Consider the following 20,883-nt stretch of genomic DNA (forward strand, 5'->3'; position numbering starts at 1 on the left):
CCACACCCATTGCCTTGTTTTAGGCTGTGGTTTCTGTGCTCTTGGTTTTTCCACTTTTTAAATTTTTAACCTCCAGGGGTTCTCAAAATTGCTCCTGAAGGCATGATTTTCCCCCAGTACTATTATAGATATATTCCTTTCATTTGTAAAATGTATTTAAAAGACTTGTAGCATGAGATGTGTGTTCAGTCCATCATCTTAATCACTTTTTCTTGAAAGTGGTTTCATAGCTTTTTATTATTTTGTCAAAAGGGGTTATTGTCAGATTATATTTTTAAATGTTAGGGATGGATTAATCCTGAGGAATACTAACATTTAAGTGGCAGGCGGGTTAATAGGCTTAGAAAGAGTGGCCACACCTCTATGGCTGCTCTTTACAAGGAAAACTATATGATGGTGTTTTTACGTTAAGGGTGAGGCAGCTGGCCTAAAGGAAGGAGTTGCAACAGGATAAATGCGAATGAGAGGTTCATTCAAATGAAGTCTGAAAAATATCCATTATATTTTGGCAAGTTATACCTATCTTGCCAACTTATCTTGACTATAGCTAATGCAGTTTTAGAAGTATATGTCAAATACCAGACTGAAGTAGTTTAAGGAATAAATAAATGAGAGAATGGAGACATATGAATGTTGATTAGTCTTTTAAGAAGATTGGATAAGAAAGAACAGGAGTGAAACATAAAGAAATTGGTAGCTAGGCACAAGATAAGAGCATGTTTATAGGTTGTTGGAAAGAGGCTCTATGGAGAATGAGATTAAGGATATTAGAGTGTGATGGATAACTGGAATGGAAGCTGATGGAATCAAAAGCTCTGGCAGGGATTCTTAACGTTCTTGGAGGTATCTTGGGTATGAAGTTTGTGAGAGGGAGGGCTAATAATCTACACGGTAAAACTCTTGGAATGTAGCAGTTTCCAAACTCTTAGCAGTTCTTTTTTTTTTTTTGCAGTACACGGGCCTCTCACTGTTGTGGCCTCTCCCATTGCGGAGCACAGGCTCTGGACGCGCAGGCTCAGCGGCCATGGCTCACGGGCCCAGCCGCTCCGCGGCATGTGGGATCTTCCCAGACCGGGGCACAAACCCGTGTCCCCTGCATCAGCAGGCAGACTCTCAACCACTGCGCCACCAGGGAAGCCCTTAGCAGTTCTTGAATCTTATTTTTATTTAAAAAAATTTTTTTTGACAATAATATCTTCTTCAGAATACAATTTAGGAAGTTTAGAAGAATTTTCAAGCAACATTGGGAGTCCGTTGAAGTTTGTTACCACAGACTTACTGTTAGTACTAATTTGCTCAGTTGTGTGATACAGAGAAAGCACACAATTAGAATAATTATGGGTTGCAGCTTTGCCAACCCAGGTGCAAGAGAAGGACAATGCAGCAAGGTCTTGATAATTGGCAGGAAACTGGTCATAATGAGATATGGTCAGATATGAAAAGAGAAGCAAAGACAGGAAAGAATGATGGTGATAAAGTAAAAAGTTCAAGAGAGTGGCAGTCTTGGTGGGGTTGATGAGCACGTCTTTTTTTTTTTTTTTGCGGTACGTGGGCCTCTCACTGTTGTGGCCTCTCCCGTTGCGGAGCACAGGCTCCAGACGCGCAGGCTCAGCGGCCATGGCTCACGGGCCCATGTGGGATCTTCCCGGACCAGGGCACGAACCCGTGTCCCCTGCTTCAGCAGGCGGACTCTCAACCACTGTGCCACCAGGAAGCCCGATGAGCAAGTCTTGTAGGAGCAATGAAGTGAGAGATCTTCATGGTGTCTATGTTACCATGCTCTGCTGGTTGTCCTTTCGACTGACCACGCCTTAGTTCCCTTTTCAGGAATTTTTTTTCTGCCAGTATCTTACATGTTGGTGCCCCTCATGGTGCTCTAGGCTCTGCTTTAGTTACTTTCCGTATACTTTCCTCTGGGAAAGATGCAGTTACTGACTATATCATCATTATTCCTAACAACTGTCTTCGGCCCAGTTCTCTTTCCTGAACTTCACACTCACTGTCTACTTAACATTGCCCCCCTAGATGTCTCAAATTCAACCAACCTAAAACTGAACATTTCATCTTCTCCAAATCTTTTTCTTTTCCTGGGTTCCCTAGATCAATAAAAAGTACTTGCTGGAGACAGAAACCTGGGAATGTAATTCTTAACTACTGTTTCTCCCTGTACTTCAGTACAGTGAATCACCAAGCTCTGTTTAGTCTTAGCTCTTAAATATATCAGATGTTTTTGTGCTTTGCTTTATCCCTGCTCCGCCTTCCCTTAAATACAGTCCACCATCATCTTTCAGTTAGACCTGCACTGTCCAATACAGTAGACATGGTCATGTGACTAGTCCAAATTGAGATGTTCTGTAAGTGCAAAATACACACTGAATTTTCTGTACTAAATATGAACAAAGAATGTAAAATCACAACAATTTTTATTATCGATTACACATTAAAATGACAATATTTTGAATATATAAGTTGAAATGCATTATCAAAATTAATTTAATCTCTTTTTACCTTTTAGAAACGTGGCTACCAGAAAATTGTAAATTATATATGGTTCTCATTTTTGTCTCACATTATATCTCTATTGGACAGTGTTCACTTAGACTATTGAGGTAGCTTCCTGATAGGTCTCTGCCTCGGGTGTTGCCACAGCCCCTATCTCTTATCACCCTGTTTCCATTCAGAACCACACTGCAACTCAAGTGATCCTTTAATCTTGTTCTAGCATTACCTGCTTAAAATGCCTGCTCATCCTCTAGCTTCACTTCCTCCCCATACGTCTTTATTCTCATTTCCTCAAGTGAGTTCTGCTCTCTTGGAACATGCATCCTCCCCCTTCTTACCTGGTTAATGTGCTCATCCTCATCTAGGAAGGCGTTCTTTCAGGAATGCTTTCCTCATGGCTCAAGATTTTGGTAAGCAAATACCTCCTGCTTTGTGTTCTCTTAGCACCTTATACCCTCTCTATCTAGTTCTTACATTGTATTGTAATTTATTTTGCTATCACTATCCCTCCTCTCATATATTGTAAGCTCTACAGAATCAGTAAAGATGATTTGCTCGCCAGTCTATACCCAGTGCCTGTCATAGTGCTTTGCATATAGGAGGCACTTAGTAAACACTTGCTGAATGAGTGAATTTATATTTCAGAGAAATAACATTAATAGGTTATATTGTAGGAATTATGGCAAGGGAGTAGAATGAGTATCTAAAATGAAATAGTAATAAAGATCGTTGGAGTTAAGTATTTAGGGAATGGAGATGCTCGGTAAATAGTTCTCAGTCTCTTTCTGCCTTTGCACTCGATAAATAACAGATGATTAGTTTTCATATAACACCTTTATTGAAATATAAATCACATTCTCTACAATTTACCTATTTTAAAGTGCATAATTCAGTGGTTTTTAATATATTTATGAGAGTTGTACAACCATTACCACAGTTAATTTTAGAACTTTTTCAGGGGTGTGATTAGTTTTTAAAAGCTTCCGAGATCATTCTTTTTTTTTTTTTTTTGCGGCACGCGGGCCTCTCACTGTTGTGGCCTCTCCCGTTGTGGAGCACAGGCTCAGCGGCCATGGCTCACGAGCCCAGCCGCTCTGCGGCATGTGGGATCTTCCCAGATCGGGGCACAAACCCACGTCCCCTGCATCGGCAGGCGGACTCTCAACCACTGCGCCACCAGGGAAGCCCCATTCTTTTTTTTTTAAAAAACATAGAATTTACCATTCTTTTTTAAAATTTATTTATTTATTTTAAATTAATTTATTTATTTTGGCCGTGCCGCATGGCATGCAGGATCATAGTTCCCCAACTATCCCTGGATCCAGGTTCCAGGGATCGAACCTGGAGCCCTAACCACTGGACTGCCAGGGAATTCCCCTTCCCAGATAATTTTTTAACTTTTATATTTACCTATGTAGTTATATTTAGTGATGTTCTTTTTTTTTTCTTTTTTTTTTTTTGGCTATGCCACGTGACTTGCAGGATCTCAGTTCCCTGACTAGAGATTGAACCCAGGTCATGGCAGTGAAAGCCCGGCATCCTAACCACTAGGCCACCAGGGAACTCCCTCCCAGATTATTGTGTCTATCTAAGTAGACTTCTTTCCTCATTCCAACCCACTCCTCATCTACTGAGAAATCACTGGTCTAAAAGTATGGTTATGTCATCTACATTTTATATCTGTGGAATTACCCATTACTGTGGAAAGATTTGGCATGAAAGAGTCAGAAATAGTTGGATACTATCAGGAGGTCAGTGGATATTAGGAAAGGAGCTAGAATGGTTGGGGCAGGGTTTGATCTCCCTCAAAAGAAGAGGTGTTTATAATTGAGAGAGGAGTAATGATCTCATAGCATTTGTAAACACTAACTCTACCGCCTGAACTAGAGTTTAATGAGGTGTGGGAGAAGAAGCAACCTGTATCTGAGAAGGCTTCAGGGAAGTGCTGTCCTTGGGAAAGGAGTAGATCTACCATTTTCATTATCTGAGGAGGTCAAGGAAAGTTTTCAGTGAAGATGTTTAAGATGCAGGGCAGTATCTCTACTGTAGAAGAAAGATAGGGGCACAGAGAAAATGTTTGAATGGGAGTAAGATTATAGGATGGCATTAACTAGCTGCACGGTTTTCACAAGAGTAAGTCCAAAGAATTAATTGATAGGGTGGCAGGTGAGGGGAGGATTTGGTAGTTCCTGCTTGTCTGGAGTTAGCCGAGGCTTGGATTGGTAGGATGTTAGGTCAGTAGGCTGGCAAAAAAGTATGAGTTATATTAAGAAGTAAATTGAAAACAACCAGTTAGGAAAAGAGTCGTAAGGAAAAATGAGGTCCAAAATAATTGGGTTTTCTAGTTCTGCCACTTAGTAACTTGTATCTTTAATGGAGAAAGGAGACACAGGGCCGAAAAGAGGTTACAACTTAGTGTTTAAGTACTCTGTTTTCAGCTAAAATAAACCTGCAGATAACTAGACTAAACCTTCTAAATCATTTCTACAAAAGCATCTTCCCAAAGGGGAATACTAGAAGGGGCAAAATAATATAAAATGGAAAGGCTTAGTTTTTGGCGTTATTAAAATCACTATGATAAGTAATTATTGGACTGTGGATGTACTTAATATATGAGAACTTTTAAAACTGTATTGGTGATCAGTGATAATTGCAATACAGTATGAGTTTGCTTTGTATTAAAAGCTAAATTTTATTTTTTAGATTTGTATATTGTTTCAAATCTTAAAGTTTTATTATGTATGTTAAAAACATTTTTGGGGGTAACCTACACATTGATACTTTATAGAAAAAATGGTGAGTACTTATTCAGAGGTATTGCTGGATATGTATTTGCTTTAGGATTATTGAAAACTAAACATTTATTTTCTTTCCCTAGTCCAAACCCCTGATACCTCTTCAAAAAGAGACTGATTCAGAGACCCAGAAAATGGTGCTTACTAACTACATGTTCCCTCAGCAGCCAAGGACTGAGGATGGTAGGAATTTAAGAATCTCTTTTCTTTTAAAAAACAAATACAAATTACAGCAAAGGTGTAAAGTGAATTTTAAGTCTCAAAGACTTTTACTAATTTGAAGAAAATTTGGAGAATTGGTTAATGAAGTTCTCTGAAAATGGGAAAAAGAGGCAATATCTCAGCATTATAGATAGTTGAATTTAGAGGTATGTGTATACCATATGTTTCCTTAAATGACTCCTTTGATTTTGTTAGATGCATTTTAGTGTGGGAGAGGCTTCAACAGGAAAGTATAAGTTTATAATGTTCTGAGTCCTTTTAGAGTTCATGTGTTTTTTAAAGTATTTCACTATGGGTATTATAAGGAGAGCACTGTAAGTAGTATACTTATAATACTGAATCAGAAACTACATTTGGTATGGTCAGGCAGGTGAATTTCCTTTCAACTGCAAGAAAAGCTTTTTCCTTTACCACAGTGTCTCTAAGAAATAGATGAGTCAGAAAACAATGTCCTTGAGGCGGAATTTTTTAATACTTCGAGAGTAGATGCTTCACATTTAGTTCATTCCATTTTTATTACCACCTATGTGCCAGGCATTGTGTTAGATCTAAGTTTTTGGTCTTTGTTGTTGTTCTTGGCCGTGCCACATGGCATGTGGGATCTTAGCTCCCCGACCAGGGATCAAACCTGCACCCCCTGCATTGGGAGCGTGGAGTCTTAACCACTGGACTGCCAGGGAAGTCTCAGATCTGAGTATTTAAGATCTTAAATCCTTGCTTTCAAGAAGCTTATGATGTAAGAGGGGGATAATGATGAATAAATTTGAAAGAAAGGCATGGTATCTTGAGCCTGGTTAGAAGAATCAGTCTTAAACAGGAAAAAGGCGAAGTATGGATCCACCTAACAATAAATTTATAACTGAGGGAAACAGGGTATCGGGGAGCAATATCAGTCTGAGAGTTTTCATTGCATTTATTTTCTCAGTGAAGTCAAAGAGAAAATTGCCTCTAAAGACTGGGGGAAGGGCATTTGAGGGAAGTGGTAGTGATTTGGGGTGGCAGAGCAGACTGACTTAGAATAAATAGAATTCCTGAGCAGCATTGAAGATGGAGCAAGGAAGAGGGAATACCATAAATTTGCAGTGGTTCTAAGCAACAAGGTTATGTCATTTTTCTCTGGTTAAATTCCAGGGCAAAGAAGGTAGGTGATTGAAGTACCACGTTACAGACTTATTGCATAGGTATGAAAAGGGGGCAAGAAAGGTGAGAATGGTGGAAATAATATATCATGAAATCTAAGGTGAATAGAGAAGGAAATAAAACCTAGAGTGCTTTTACAGGAAGAAAAAGAAATGAGGTTAAGGAACTTGATGTTTACCAGCAATAATAAGGAAGTGAATGATTTAGAAGGACAAGTGTAGTGGTCAGGGAGGTGGAAAAGTATTACAGAAGCTAAGGTCTTGAGTATTACTGTGATTGTGAATCACATGGGTGAAATGCAGATGGACATTGGAATTGAGGGCATCGAGGAATTATGAAATTATAGGGTTGAGGTGGGTTCATCGCACATTTTCATCGTTCAGGATTTTGGCAGGTCGTAGGTAGAGAGAAACACTCTAGGCAAATACTAGAGTCCTCAATGAATATGCCAGTGTGATCAGATCTAGTGGCATCTGAAATGCAGAAAAAGTAATGTTACTACCTGATGCCCTGAATCGCAAAAGATGTGAGATTTACACTAAAGGGTAGAAAGTGTAGGTGACCAGAAGTTGACAGGAGTGAGAGGCATGGTAAAAGTTTTCTTTGGGGTTCTGAAAAAATTCTGGTGTGAAATTGCTTTGATGTAATCTAAAACTCTTAGAGATTTCTGGGCTAGGCTGGTGGAGTCTTAACCCCCATCCCCACCCCCAGTACATAATGAACAGTATTGGGATTTGGAAGATTATTTCCGAATGCCAAACCTTGAATGAAATAATTTATATATTACCATGTTACTTTTTGTAGGGAACTGAGGGAACTGCACAAAATCACATATCTATAGTGTTTTAATTGTTAGATTCTCTTCAGGAATCCTTCTGGTAACAAAAAAGCCTGAGGCGGGAGGAGAAATCTTCTCAAACCTGGAAATAGACTTTGTTGGAAACTGTTGACTCTGCTTGCCTTTCCAAGTATACCACAAAAAGTATGTCAGTAGGGTTTCCCAGGAGTTTGAACCACGTTGGACAAACAAACAAGAGCAAACACTAATTCATTTAATATTAAGCAACAACACAAAGCAATTAAATTTTTGAGTCAAGTACTGAAAACAAAGAAAAAGGTGCATCTCAAAGCTTTATTCCTGTTGTTAGTATTTGGTTTCATGGCATTCTTACTTTGGATATGAGATTAAAGAAGGTTAAGAAGCCCAAAATAAGGGCTAAAAATAAATGATAATTATGGCTAGTTTTGCATAAATAATCAAACTGACCATATTTGGGTAGTCCAGGAATTTCAGTTTTTATATTAACTAATTTTAGGTGCTTTTAATCCCTTTTGTTGTTTTCTTCTAATGGGCAGAAAATAAGTTGTGATTTTATTTTGTACTACACAAACTTCTATAAGGTGATATATAATAGTCAGGTGGATTAATTTTTTAAGCTTTTTTTAGTTGCCTAATAAGCAAAAAGGTGTGACAGTTGTCACATCTTTAATATTAATATCAGATAGCAGGATATGTAGGTATTGAGTTTATGTTAAATTTTCAATTTTCCTTAGTTTTGATAGAGAATATCTTGTAATTACTTTATTTACGTAGTAAAGCTATATATAATGTTTCATGCAAAGATGTACTTACATGCCATCAGGGTAGTCATTTTTTACCAAAATATTTCCCTTTTTCTGACTTAACACCCCTCCCCCAGTACATAATGAACAATGTTGGAATTAGGAAGGTTTCTGAATGCCAGAACCTGGATGAAATAATTTATATATTACCATGTTACTTTTTGTAGGTAACTGCACACAATCACATATCTATAGTGTCCTAATTGTTATATTCTCTTCAGGAATCCTTCTGGTAACAAAACAAGGCAAATCAGCTTTAAGGAAGAAAAGATATGTCATTGATATTGTGAAGAAATGTTGGAAACACAGCCTAGTTGTTAGTGTAGCATTTATAGCTGCTGACATTGACCGGTCTTGATTTATCTTAATGAACATACCTCATAAAGAAAATTATGAGCAAGTAATAGTTTTTCATAATTATAGTAAAATACAGTGGGGTTTTGTTTGTTTTTCTCTAGTTATGTTCATATCAGATAATGAAAGTTTTAATCCTTCATTGTGGGAGGAACAGAGAAAACAGCGGGCTCAAGTGGCATTTGAATGTGATGAAGACAAAGATGAAAGGGAAGCACCTCCTAGAGTGAGTCTATTCTTTTTTCCTTCAAATTTTGAACAGGTCTGCTGATATTTATTGGGTACTATATAGCTAATCTGTGCTATTTTGCCCTCAAGGCACTTGAAATTTTATTAATCCAATACATTTATCATGTGAAAGTATTCGAGAACAATATAAAATCATGCAATTAAAAGCCAAATTTCATAGTGTGTATAAATATAAGAGAAAAACAGATTATTATTTCCCCCTTTCCTTTCTTTAGTGATTTATTTATATATATTATAGGGATAAAGAACTCTTTGATATGAACATTTTGTTTCTTTGTTAGACTGTGTTGCAGTGATAGAAGTAGCAAATACACATTTCCTAGTTACTTAAGGATGTAATTTTTTCCCCTTGTATAATAAAACTAACTGAATCCCAGAAAATGATAATTAGATTAACCTTAGAAGTGTGTGGTTCCCAGCACATAAGTCATAATAATCTAGGAATTTTATGTATGTTTGCATAAACATCTAGCTGGAAAACATATATCTGTTTCAAAGCCAAGAGGTGATGTTGGCAATATCCACACCATATATCTCCAAATGGAATATATTTAAGTCTACTAAAAAAAAAGCTTTTAAAACATTGAAATCTGTAACTGTGAAGTTTTCGATTATCGATAAAACCATACTTTATTGAGTCTAAAATGCTTTCAAAGGCCTATCATCTGTCTTCACAGTTACCCCTATGAGCAATGTAATTAAGATGGATTATAGATTAAATTTTGAGATTGACATTAGAAATATTTATCTGTAGATAACTAATAAGGACCTACTGTATAGCACAGGAAACTCTAGTCAGTACTCTGTAATGGCCTATATGGGAAAAGAGGAATCTAAAAAAGAGTGGGTATATGTGTATGTATAACTGATTCACTTTGCTGTACACCTGAAACTAACACAACATTGTAAATCAACTATACTCCAATAAAAATGTTTAAAAAAGAAATATTTATCTGTATTTTAAATTGTGCTTATTTTATTTCTCTAGGAGGGAAATTTAAAGAGATATCCAACACCATACCCAGATGAGCTTAAGAATATGGTTAAAACTGTTCAAACCATTGTACATAGATTAAAAGATGAAGAGACTAACGAAGACTCTGGAAAAGATTTGAAACCACATGAAGATCAGCAAGTTATAAATAATGATGTGGGTGTAAAGGTTAGAAAATTCAAAAGCATTGACCAAAACCTGTTTCAGGTTCTTTAAAATTTTTAAATGATAAATGATATAATGGTCCTTTTTGTTTACAAGAAAATGTACTTCCAGACTTAGGGCAGTGTTCTCAAATATCTGAACTAAAAGCTTTAATAGTGAGCAAACTCCCTAATTGCTATTATTACCACTTCATTGTGGTTACAGACTGTCCATATGGGCAGGGGAGTGTCAGCGTAGCCTTTGAAAAATCATTGCCTGAACAAAGAATAAGATAACAAATGTCAGAAAATTCATTCTTATAGAAATACTTTTTCCCCTGGTAATATTGATTCACTCTACCCAGTTTTAATTTTAAATGTAATTGCTATGACAGACCATTGGCATTTCCTCGGGATGTTTCTGAAACCTACACTAATCCCTAAATTGTGTGTTCTTTAATTGACGCCCCCCCTCCCCCCTGCCATTGTATCACAGAAACAGAAGTCACTAGAGTTACTATATATTCCACAATGAGCAGGAAAATATCTAGCCATCCTGATTTTGAGCATGCTGAGCTAAGTGACTCACTCATAAATACCAGCTTTGCAACTTCTAGGATGAAATGTAGCCTCAGCTAAATTGTAAAGTTTAATGTGGCTCGTGGACCTTTGGGACCACCTGTTCCCCAAATGAGCATTTTATCTGTGAGTCCTACAGATTTCCATGTTTAAAGTTTCTTCAGTTTATCCAGAATAGGAAGATACTAAATTACTGTTAAAATTTCTTCCGAACTTTAATACAAGAATAGATATAAAGAATGTGAATTCTTTATCTTTTCTTTTACTTAGACTTCAGAAAGTATTACTCCAGTAAGAAGCAAAGCTGATGAAAGAGAAAAGTATATGATAGGAAACTCTATACCGAAGACCAGTGAACCTGAAGCTGAGGTCAGTCCTGGGAATCCGCCAGTGACTGCAAATATGAAAGCCTCTGAGAACTTGAAGCATATTGTTAATCATGATGATGTTTTTGAGGTATGGCTTTATGATTATTCTGGAGTAGTGATAAATGGTAAGAATTTAATATTGTTGCTAACTAAAGATAGGAGAAACCTGATACTGATAGCAGAAAATATGCTAATGCATTTGCCATTGAGAAATCTCATAATATTTTCTATACCATTAATTTATCACTTTAAAAATTGGAGTACAGTGGATATAAAATTTTTACTATGTAAATTATGTCTTTTAAAAAACTATTTATTTATTTTGGTTGCGCCAGGTCTTAGTTGTGGCATGCACGATTCTTTAGTTTTGGCATGTGGGCTCCTTCTTAGTTGCGGCATGCAGGTGGGATCTAGTTCCCTGAGGAAGGATTGAACCTGGGCCTCCTGCATTGGGAGTGTGGAGTCTAACCCACTGGACCACCAGGGAAGTCCCTACTATGTAAATCAGATTGTGGCAGTGTTGTTCTAATTCTGTAAAATTCATAATGGCAATTGCTTTTATTTCTGTAACTTAAAAATGAAAAGGTTACATATATACAATGGAATATTACTCAGCCATAAAAAGAAACAAAATTGAGTTATTTGTAGTGAGGTGGATGGACCTAGAGTCTGTCATACAGAGTGAAGTAAGTCAGAAAAACAAGTATCGTATGCTAACACATATATATGGAATCTAAAAAAAAAAATTGCTTCTGAAGAAGCTAGGGGCAGGACAGGAATAAAGACACAGACATAGAGAATGGACTTGAGGACATGGGGAGGGTGAAGGGTAAGCTGTGACAAAGTGAGAGAGTGGCATGGACATATATACACTACCAAACATAAAATAGATAGCTAGTGGGAAGTAGCCGCATAGCACAGGGAGATCAGCTCGCTGCTTTGTGACCACGTAGAGGGGTGGGATAGGGAGGGTGGGAGGAAGGGAGATGCAAGAGGGAAGAAATATGGGGACATATGTATATGTATAACTGATTCACTTTGTTATACAGCAGAAACTAACACACCATTGTTAATTATACTCCAATAAAGATGTTAAAAAAAATGAAAAGTTGCTGTAGGTGTACTTCAATTATTTGACTTCTTTAGGCATCTATCATTGCTTATGAAGTAATTTTTTTCTTGAATATCTGAGACTTTTTTTTTTTTTTTTTCGGTACGCGGGCCTCTCACTGTTGTGGCCTCTCCCGTTGCGGAGCACAGGCTCCGGACACACAGGCTCAGCGGCCATGGCTCACGGGCCCAGCCACTCCGCGGCATGTGGGATCTTCCCGGACCGGGGCACGAACCCGTGTCCCCTGCATCGGCAGGCGGACTCTCAACCACTGTGCCACCAGGGAAGCCCCTGAGACTTTTTTTAAAGAGATTCTTCCCGTGGATCAATAAAAACTGTAACTTTTTTTTTTAAAAAAAGCTTTATTGAGATATGACTCATATATTATACAATTCACTCATTTAAATAAAGGGTGCAGTTCAGTGGTTTTTCAGTTTACTGAAAGTTGTGCAGCCCTCACCACAGTCACTTTTAGAACATTGTCATTACCCCAAGAGAAAGCCGGTACTTCTTAGTTGTCTCCCTATAACTTCTCCATCCCCCCAAGTTTTAGACAACTAGTAATATACTTTATCTGCATCTCTAGATTTGGCTGTCCTTGGCGTTTCATATAAATGTAATCATCTGATATGTGGTCTTTGTAACTGTTTCTTTCACTTAACATAATGTCAAGACTATTCATGTTGTAGCATGAATCAGTACTTCATGCATTTTTTAATATCTGAATAATATTTCATTGTAATCATCCATTATGGACATTTGGGTTATTTCCACATTTTGGCTATAATGAATAAGGCTTCTTTGAATCTTTGTATACAAGTTTTTGTGTGGATATATATTTTCTTTTCTCTTGGATATATACCTCAGAGTAGAATTGCTAGACTGTATGGTAACTTTATGTTTAACTGCCAGACAGTTTTCCAAAAGTGATTACACCATTTTATATTCCCTTCATACACTGCTGGAGATATTAAGTGCTACAGAAATTTAGAAAGGAGATATTTTCTGGCTACGAAGAACCGTGGATGCTTTAAGTGAAGGAAGCATTTAACCTGTATTTTGAAGTGTTTCAATTAGCAGAAATAGGAGAATTGAATGAAATGGAAGGAATAGTGAGAGCAAAAGCATGGTATTTAGAAAATGTAGAAAAGAGCATGTTCCATCTGACTGAATATGTCAGGGGTTATAGTATATGAATAAAATTAGTAAGGTAGGTTGGATCCTGATTCTGAAGCCCTTAATACCTCTGCTAAGAAGTTTGGACTTGATGTTCTACACTGTAGTCTTCAGGGAGCCACTGAAGACTTATTAGCAGAATTATCTACATTAAACATAATCATTGGAGAAAATGCAATATCCAGGGAGAAAGAGTAAGAAAGGAAAGAATATGAGCTAACTGCAGGAAGATTAATTGAGATGAGCAAAGGAAACAGAAAGGTGGGAGGAGATTTAGGAGACGACAGTTCCCAGAAGCCCAGGTGTAATATAATTTCATGAAGGAGAAGGCCTGGTCAGCAGTTTAAATGCTGCAGATGTCAAAGATTGAGACAGACCTCCTTGTCCTTTTATTTCATTCTTCGCATTCATTCTATCAATCAAGTCCTGTTAATTGCAAAATTTCTGTCAAATTCTTTTTTTCTTTACTATCCATCACTGCCATTGCAGGACAGATGTAGTCTTTTTTTCTTCAGGACTATCAGTATAGCTAGTTTCCTTTCTGCCAGTCTCTTTTTCTTTTCATACATCTTTAATACCAGAGATACTATTTTAAAAGAATCTGATCTTGTGAGTTCCTGGCTTGTCAACTTTCAGCAATGACCAATACATACTTAATTGAGTTCATACTCAGAGCATAACCTTTTACTATCCGTTCCAGTCTGCCTTTTCTGTCTCCTGCCACTTATCTTAAGTTCCAGCTGCATGGAGCTGACTTGGCATACCTTTTCTTACTTCCATGCTTTCCCCTACTCAGAATGTCGTTTCCCTCTTAACTCACCCTTCAAGACTAAATCCAATTTACATTCTCTCCCTAATCTACTTAGCAGTCTAACTCTGTTGTAGTGCAGTTTGGAACAGGGTTGGCAAACTATGGCCTATGGCCCAAATCCAGCCCACTGCCTGTTTTTGTGTGGCTTGCAAGCTAAGAACAGCTTTTACATTATTGAATGGTTGAATAAAATTCAAAAGAGAAAGTATTTCGTGAAATGTGAAAAATTAGATGAAATTTAGTTTTACTGGCACACAGCCATGGTAGTTTGTTTACATATTGCCTGTGACTACTCTTGTGCCACAGCAGCAGAATTGGTTGGTTGAAACGAGACTGTATGGCTTTCAAAGTGTAAAATATTTACTCTCTGGCCTTCTTACTGAAACAGTTTTCTGACTCCAGTCCATGTCTTATTATGGCACTCTTAAAGCACCTAGAAATCTTAGTATTTTTAATAGAACACCCTTTTAAGAGCTTTTATTTATTTTTATCATATTAACTAGGAATAATTTAACCTGTAGTAGATCTGATTTTATATACACTATATACAGTGTTAAAATTTTTCTATTAATATTTGTTGATGACAAGGTCTTTTTTGTGTGCTAACAGCACTCAATGGTAGATAGTCTGGGACAGTCTACCATTGGAACCCAGTGATACTTGAGGGAATAAATTTGAGGGTTAGGAATAGACTTTTTATTAGAGTACCTTCACTAAACTTGAGTTTTTCGATGGCAGGGATTGTGTTTTATTTACTCATTTTTGTTTCTCTGGCACTTGACATATTACCAGGTACATACCAATCATTAATACAGTTGGATTAAGGACTGCACAGAAAATTATACCTTAGGCACTTCGGTGTACTGTTAATAATTTCCATAGGTTTACAGCCATGTCTTGAAAAATTTAAGTCATATACTAGTTTTATTCACTATTACCTTAAAAAGGTTTTTTTTTACCTGTTCTAAGTATTCGTTTCTCTTTGAAGTTCTTATGACTTAATATTTAAAGAAACCAAAATTTATTTTTGTAAATATTTTCTCTCTTTTTTCTTTAAATTAGGAATCTGAAGAACTTTCTTCTGATGAAGAGATGAAAATGGCAGAGATGCGACCACCATTAATTGAAACCTCTATTAACCAGCCCAAAGTGGTAGCACTTAGTAATAACAAAAAAGGTTAGGTGTTAAAGGAAAGCACTAAGAATAGAAATGGGCTGAATAAGTTTATACATTTTTTCAAATAAATTTCACTAAATGTCATTATGTTATTTAAAACACTTCTTAGAAACAATTTTTAAAACATGCCTTTCTAAAAGGTCTATTCCTTACCTCTCGTTTTTAAAGAAAAATCTTGATGGATCTTTTCTCTTCCCTCATTTGTGCAAGTTTACTTACATGGCATAGATTTTATAGGCAAATAAGCCTAGATTATGATTCCATCTCTACCACTTATTTGCTGTATGATCTTTGTGCTCCTTAGTTTTGTGTGTGTGTATATTAGACATACAATAAGGCTAATGAAGGGTTTTGTGACTCTCAAATATATCGGATTAGTGCCCTCAGACCTAGCATAGTACCTGATGTATAACAGATGCTGCTTGTTACTTTATCTCTCCCAGTACTTCTTTTTAACATCCCCACCCCCACCCCCACCTGACATGGAATCTCAGACTCTTGGAAAGGAAAGAGAACTTGAAGAGTCTCTATCCCTTCTTTTTATCCTTCCCTCACTCCTCTCCACCAAATGTCTGAACATCTCTACATTATCTCCACCAGAGGTTTATCCAGCCTTTACCTTTATGGCATTAATGAAACTTACTATCAGGGTGGCCCTTTGGAGGATAGCTTGGGGTTTCATAATAATAATGGTACTGATATTTGTTACTAATTGTTAATTACTGTGCTAAATAGTATACATGTTATTATCTAACTGTCACAATTGCCCCATGATAAGGAGGTAGAAGAAGAAGAATATGTCTAGGAGAGAACTTAAGTGCCATATAGTTTAACAGTATTTTAAAAATTCAGAATCCAAAACCCAAATACCTTAAAGTTGAAGTTACAGAGCCCCATGTGCTACTGTTTTCAACTGTAAACACAATCCAGACTACTTGAACTGAGATATTTGGAACAGCAAAAAATTCATATAATCACCTATGACTACATGTCTGTATGTACTATTTCTATGATTTGGCTAGAATTGAGTTAGTTAAAAACAGCCTTTAGGGTTGTAAAGATATTTACAACAATCTATTTCTGTTTATATAGTTGTTACAAATCCATCTCACATATTGAGAGTTCACTATTCATATACAATTCTTTGAAATGATTTTAAAAAGTGGAAAACTGACCTTGTGAAAATTTCTGAATTTGTTTGGTGTTTGTTTTTTGGTTGATTGTGCTGCTCATTTTTATTATCAGAATAGATGAAAACAATTCCATACATGTATGAAATAATTTCTACCCCAGAAAAGTTTACCAAGGTTATGAACTGTACTATGTATTTCTTACTATTATGACTGTTTAAAACTAAAGATGTGTGGAAAAGCATATTCACTAAAACTAATTGATGGCCTTAAACATTGTGTGATATCATCTTGTCAGTAGTTTAAACTAAACCAAATTCTGGGTAACTAACATTGGTCATATTTTTTTAAAAAACTACAGGTATCACTAAAAACAAACTAATTGAAGGTATCACTATTTCTAGATTCTTTAATCTTTTTATGTATTAGGACTGAGTTTTCAGAGGTGAGCCTCTGGTTATCTTCTTAACCATATAATTCTTTACCTTATATATTGAACCAGGACAATATAAATGCCATTTGTCATCACTGGAAATTCTTCTTGGCTTTATCAATAGCTTAAGGTTTTTTTTGTTTCAGATGATACAAAGGATACAGATTCTTTATCAGATGAAGTTACACACAATAGCAATCAGAATAACAGCAACTGTTCTTCTCCATCTCGGATGTCTGATTCAGTTTCTCTTAATACTGATAGTAGTCAAGATACCTCACTCTGCTCTCCAGTGAAACAAACTCATATTGGTATTAATTCCAAAATCAGGTTTGTGAACATCTTAACAAAATAATTTATTTGTACAATAAATAGAAGTGGTAAGGCAAATAAATATATATTATTAAAACATAAAAGCTTTTACAAATTAATATTATAGAAATGGTTCAGGCAGTATATGGTTTCTTCCCCACTTTACTACTAATTATTTAGCTTTTATACATTTCCATTTTAAATCAGTCTTTTAAATGGGGGAGAAAAGATTTAAAATATATTCTAATTCTCTTCATTAAAAGGTTGAACAGTTTTATAATATTTCTAGGTATTACAACATAAAGAGCCTGTTCGGAATAATTCAAATTAAAAGGGGTATTTTTAGAGTTAGAAATGCAGAGTCACTTTGGGGGTTATCATTAAAGTGTTCAATCAGATATTTCTGATTAGTGCTGTATTTTTGGTTTAGAGTTAAATTTGTAGGTCAAACTCACTGAAACAAGATTTACTTCCTACAGGTTTGAATTTGGGTGAATTTTAAAAGAAATTTATTACTAGGGTTCTCAAGAAGTTTTGTTATCAAAGTGAGACTATACCATTTTACTTTCATGTTATTGTATCAGCTAGAGTGCTTAATAGAAAGATTTGGGTTACTACTGAATCTAAAGCTTATTGTAAGGATATTGTTAACTAATTTTTAGAGTTAAATAGTTCTTAAATTCCAGGCATATTTAAGTCAAATTTTTCTGTGCATTGATTTGCATTGCTTTAAAAGAAAGATGAATTTTATGTCTCAAATTGAGCTTAACTATTATGTAGTTGTAGTTATGATTAATTCATTTATATCTATCCTCTGAATTTGAGGCTAAGATCAGTATGGTAAAATATTAATTTTAAAACCTCTTAGAGGTTAAGATAATGATTAATTTGTCAAATAGTAAAATTTTACTGATATTGTTGGGGAAGTAGTTTAGTCTAAGTCATGTTTTTTGTAATGAAATAAAGGCTAAGAAAGGGATAGCCACACCTTTTTTGTTGTATTTCTAGTAATATTTTTTGTTACCTAATGGGAAGATCAGTATTAAAGAATTTGTTGAAACGTAACTTGAATATTTACAAAGAGGACACAAATATGTTTTCATATCACCAAATAGAAATAAAATATCTTCTATAATTTTGGAATGGTACATTTTATAAATATTTGCCAAATACAGTGTAGTCACAGAAAAATGATTAGATTTAGTTTCTCTTTTGATCTTTCTTCATATTTTGTAGATCTTTGAGTGATTGTTTAGTTCTTTGTATAATTTCCTTATATATATTTGAATCTAATAATACCTACTTAGTTAATATGATTAACTGATCAATAATGTGAGGTTTCAGAACAATTTGTATAAATATTCTGTGCTTTTTACTTAACTATTCAACTTACTGGCCTTTCCTCCATGTATGTGCCCATCTTTCAAGCATTTCATGTTTTAACACAGTCATGAAAAGATGCAGAAGTAGAAGAGAATTATTTCATTACATAATCACATTTTTCTTCATTGTTTAGCTCTATTAAACTATTGTGATAGATTGATGATATTGATGAAAATTAATCTGATCTATGAATTTTAATTAGTATGCTTTACCTTGTCTCCATTTAATATAAATCTATATTATTTGACTGTTACAATAATATTTTTAAATTACATGCTTGATAATAAAGGCCTTTTATCTGTAACTCCCATCAATGCTCTTATCTTTATGTACCTACACATTAATTAATTAGCTGTTAATGTTCCCCATTACTAAGAAAACTGGGCTTTATGATATTTGTGATAAAATTTTCTTTGTTTTAGGCAAGAAGATGAAAATTTTAACAGCCTTTTACAAAATGGAGATATTTTAAATCATTCAACAGAGGAGAAAACCGAGGTTCCTGATAAAAAAGATTTTAACTTACCTGAATATGATTTGAATATTGAAGAGCGATTAGTTCTTATTGAAAAAGGTGTTGACTCAACAGCCACATCTAATGAATCTCACAAATTAGACCATATCAATATGAATCTTAATAAACTTGTAACTAATGATACATTTCAACCAGAGATAGTGGAAAGATCAAAGACAGAGGATACAGTGCTTGAAACAGGCTTTTTAAGCAATAATGCTAAAGGAGAGGCTGAGCACTTGGATAATGGAAACAAGTATCCTACTCTTGAATGCATAAATAAGGTAAATGGACGTTCTGAGGGAACTCCACAGTCTCCTAGGAGGACTGAACCACATGACACCAGTTCTTCTGTTGATGCGGGTCTTTCCAAAAGCACTGAAGATCTGTCCCCTCAGAGAAGTGGGCCAATTGGATCTGTTGTGAAATCTCATAGCATAACTAATATGGAGACTGGCGGGCTAAAAATCTATGACATACTTAGTGATAATGGACCTCAGCAGCCAAGTGCAACAGTTAAAGTAACATCTACTATTGATGGAAAAAACATAGTCAGGAGCAAGTCAGCTACGCTTTTGTATGATCGACCATTGCAAGTATTTACTGGTTCTTCTTCATCTTCTGATTTAATAGCAGGTACAAAGGCAGTTTTCAAGTTTGATTCAAATTATAATCCTGAAGAACCAAATATAATAAGAGGCCCCACAACAAGTGGCCCACAGTCCACGCCTCAAATATATGGTCCTCCACAGTATAATATCCAGTACAGTAGCAGTGCTACAGTCAAGGACACTTTGTGGCACTCCAAACAAAATCCCCAAGTAGACCATGTCAATTTGCCTCTGCAGCGCTTTCCTAGATCAGAGAGTACAGAAAATCACAGTTATGCTAAACATTCTGCCAATATGAATTTCTCTAATCATAACAATGTTCGAGCTAATACTGGATACCATTTACATCAGAGACTTGGTCCAGGAAGACATGGGGAAATGTGGGCCATCTCACCAAACGACCGACTCATTCCTGGAGCATCACGAACTACGATTCAGCGACAGAGTAGTGTGTCCTCTACAGCCTCTGTAAATCTTGGTGAGCCAGGTCCCACGAGGCGGGCCCAAGTTCCTGAAGGAGATTATTTATCATACAGAGAGTTACATTCAGTGGGAAGAACTCCTCCAATAATGTCAGGATCACAGAGACCTCTTTCTGCACGAACATACAGCATTGATGGTCCAAATGCATCAAGGCCTCAGAGTGCTCGACCCTCTGTTAGTGAAATACCAGAGAGAACTATGTCAGTTAGTGATTTCAATTATTCACGGACTAGTCCTTCAAAAAGACCAAATGCAAGGGTTGGTTCTGAACATTCATTATTAGATCCTCCAGGAAAAAGTAAAGTTCCTCACGATTGGCGAGAACAAGTACTACGACACATTGAGGCCAAAAAGTTAGAAAAGGTAATTAAACATGAATTTTTCAATCTCCTATTTATGAATTTACTAATTTTCCTTTAAAATATTTGGCAGTCTTTGTTGATGAAACAAGATACTCTGAATTATTGAATATATACCTATATTCTAGAAGTTTTTCCTTGGTAGTGAGATTAGAGGTCCAAGTTTAGACTTAGCCAGTCTCAAAACAGTTGAGATGTCAATATAAACTTCTTTCCCTTCTCTTACTCCTTAGTGTTTTCTAATGGGCTTACCTTCATTTTATATATTTAGGTGTGTATCTTGTTTAGATTGTGTCATACTACAAATAATACACATATATACATGTTTACCTCTTATTTTCTGGCTTCCTGCTCTCTATTAATAATTAATTATGTAAATATGTTTATAGAAATAGCAATTTACCATATAGTTAA

General features: G+C 35.8%; 1 protein-coding gene across 12 annotated transcripts in view; it reads left to right on the plus strand.

The window, feature by feature from the left end:
- Positions 1–20,883, plus strand: part of ERBIN (erbb2 interacting protein) — a 109,979-nt gene that overhangs the window by 75,438 nt on the left and 13,658 nt on the right. For 9 of the 12 annotated variants that reach the window (XM_029218848.1, XM_029218855.1, XM_029218844.1 and 6 more), the window contains 7 exons: positions 5,381–5,480; positions 8,741–8,862; positions 9,874–10,047; positions 10,872–11,057; positions 15,130–15,244; positions 16,954–17,137; positions 18,925–20,473. In XM_029218848.1, the coding sequence (XP_029074681.1) occupies positions 5,381–5,480; positions 8,741–8,862; positions 9,874–10,047; positions 10,872–11,057; positions 15,130–15,244; positions 16,954–17,137; positions 18,925–20,473 (2,430 nt within the window). The remainder of the gene's footprint in view (positions 1–5,380; positions 5,481–8,740; positions 8,863–9,873; positions 10,048–10,871; positions 11,058–15,129; positions 15,245–16,953; positions 17,138–18,924; positions 20,474–20,883) is intronic. The other 3 variants (XM_029218846.1, XM_029218853.1, XM_029218849.1) reach the window with 2 other exon arrangements.

The sequence above is a fragment of the Monodon monoceros genome, unplaced genomic scaffold, assembly GCF_005190385.1.
Source record: "Monodon monoceros isolate NGI ecotype Baffin Bay Population unplaced genomic scaffold, NGI_Narwhal_1 Super_Scaffold_12, whole genome shotgun sequence".
Classification (NCBI taxonomy): Eukaryota; Metazoa; Chordata; class Mammalia; order Artiodactyla; family Monodontidae; genus Monodon; species Monodon monoceros.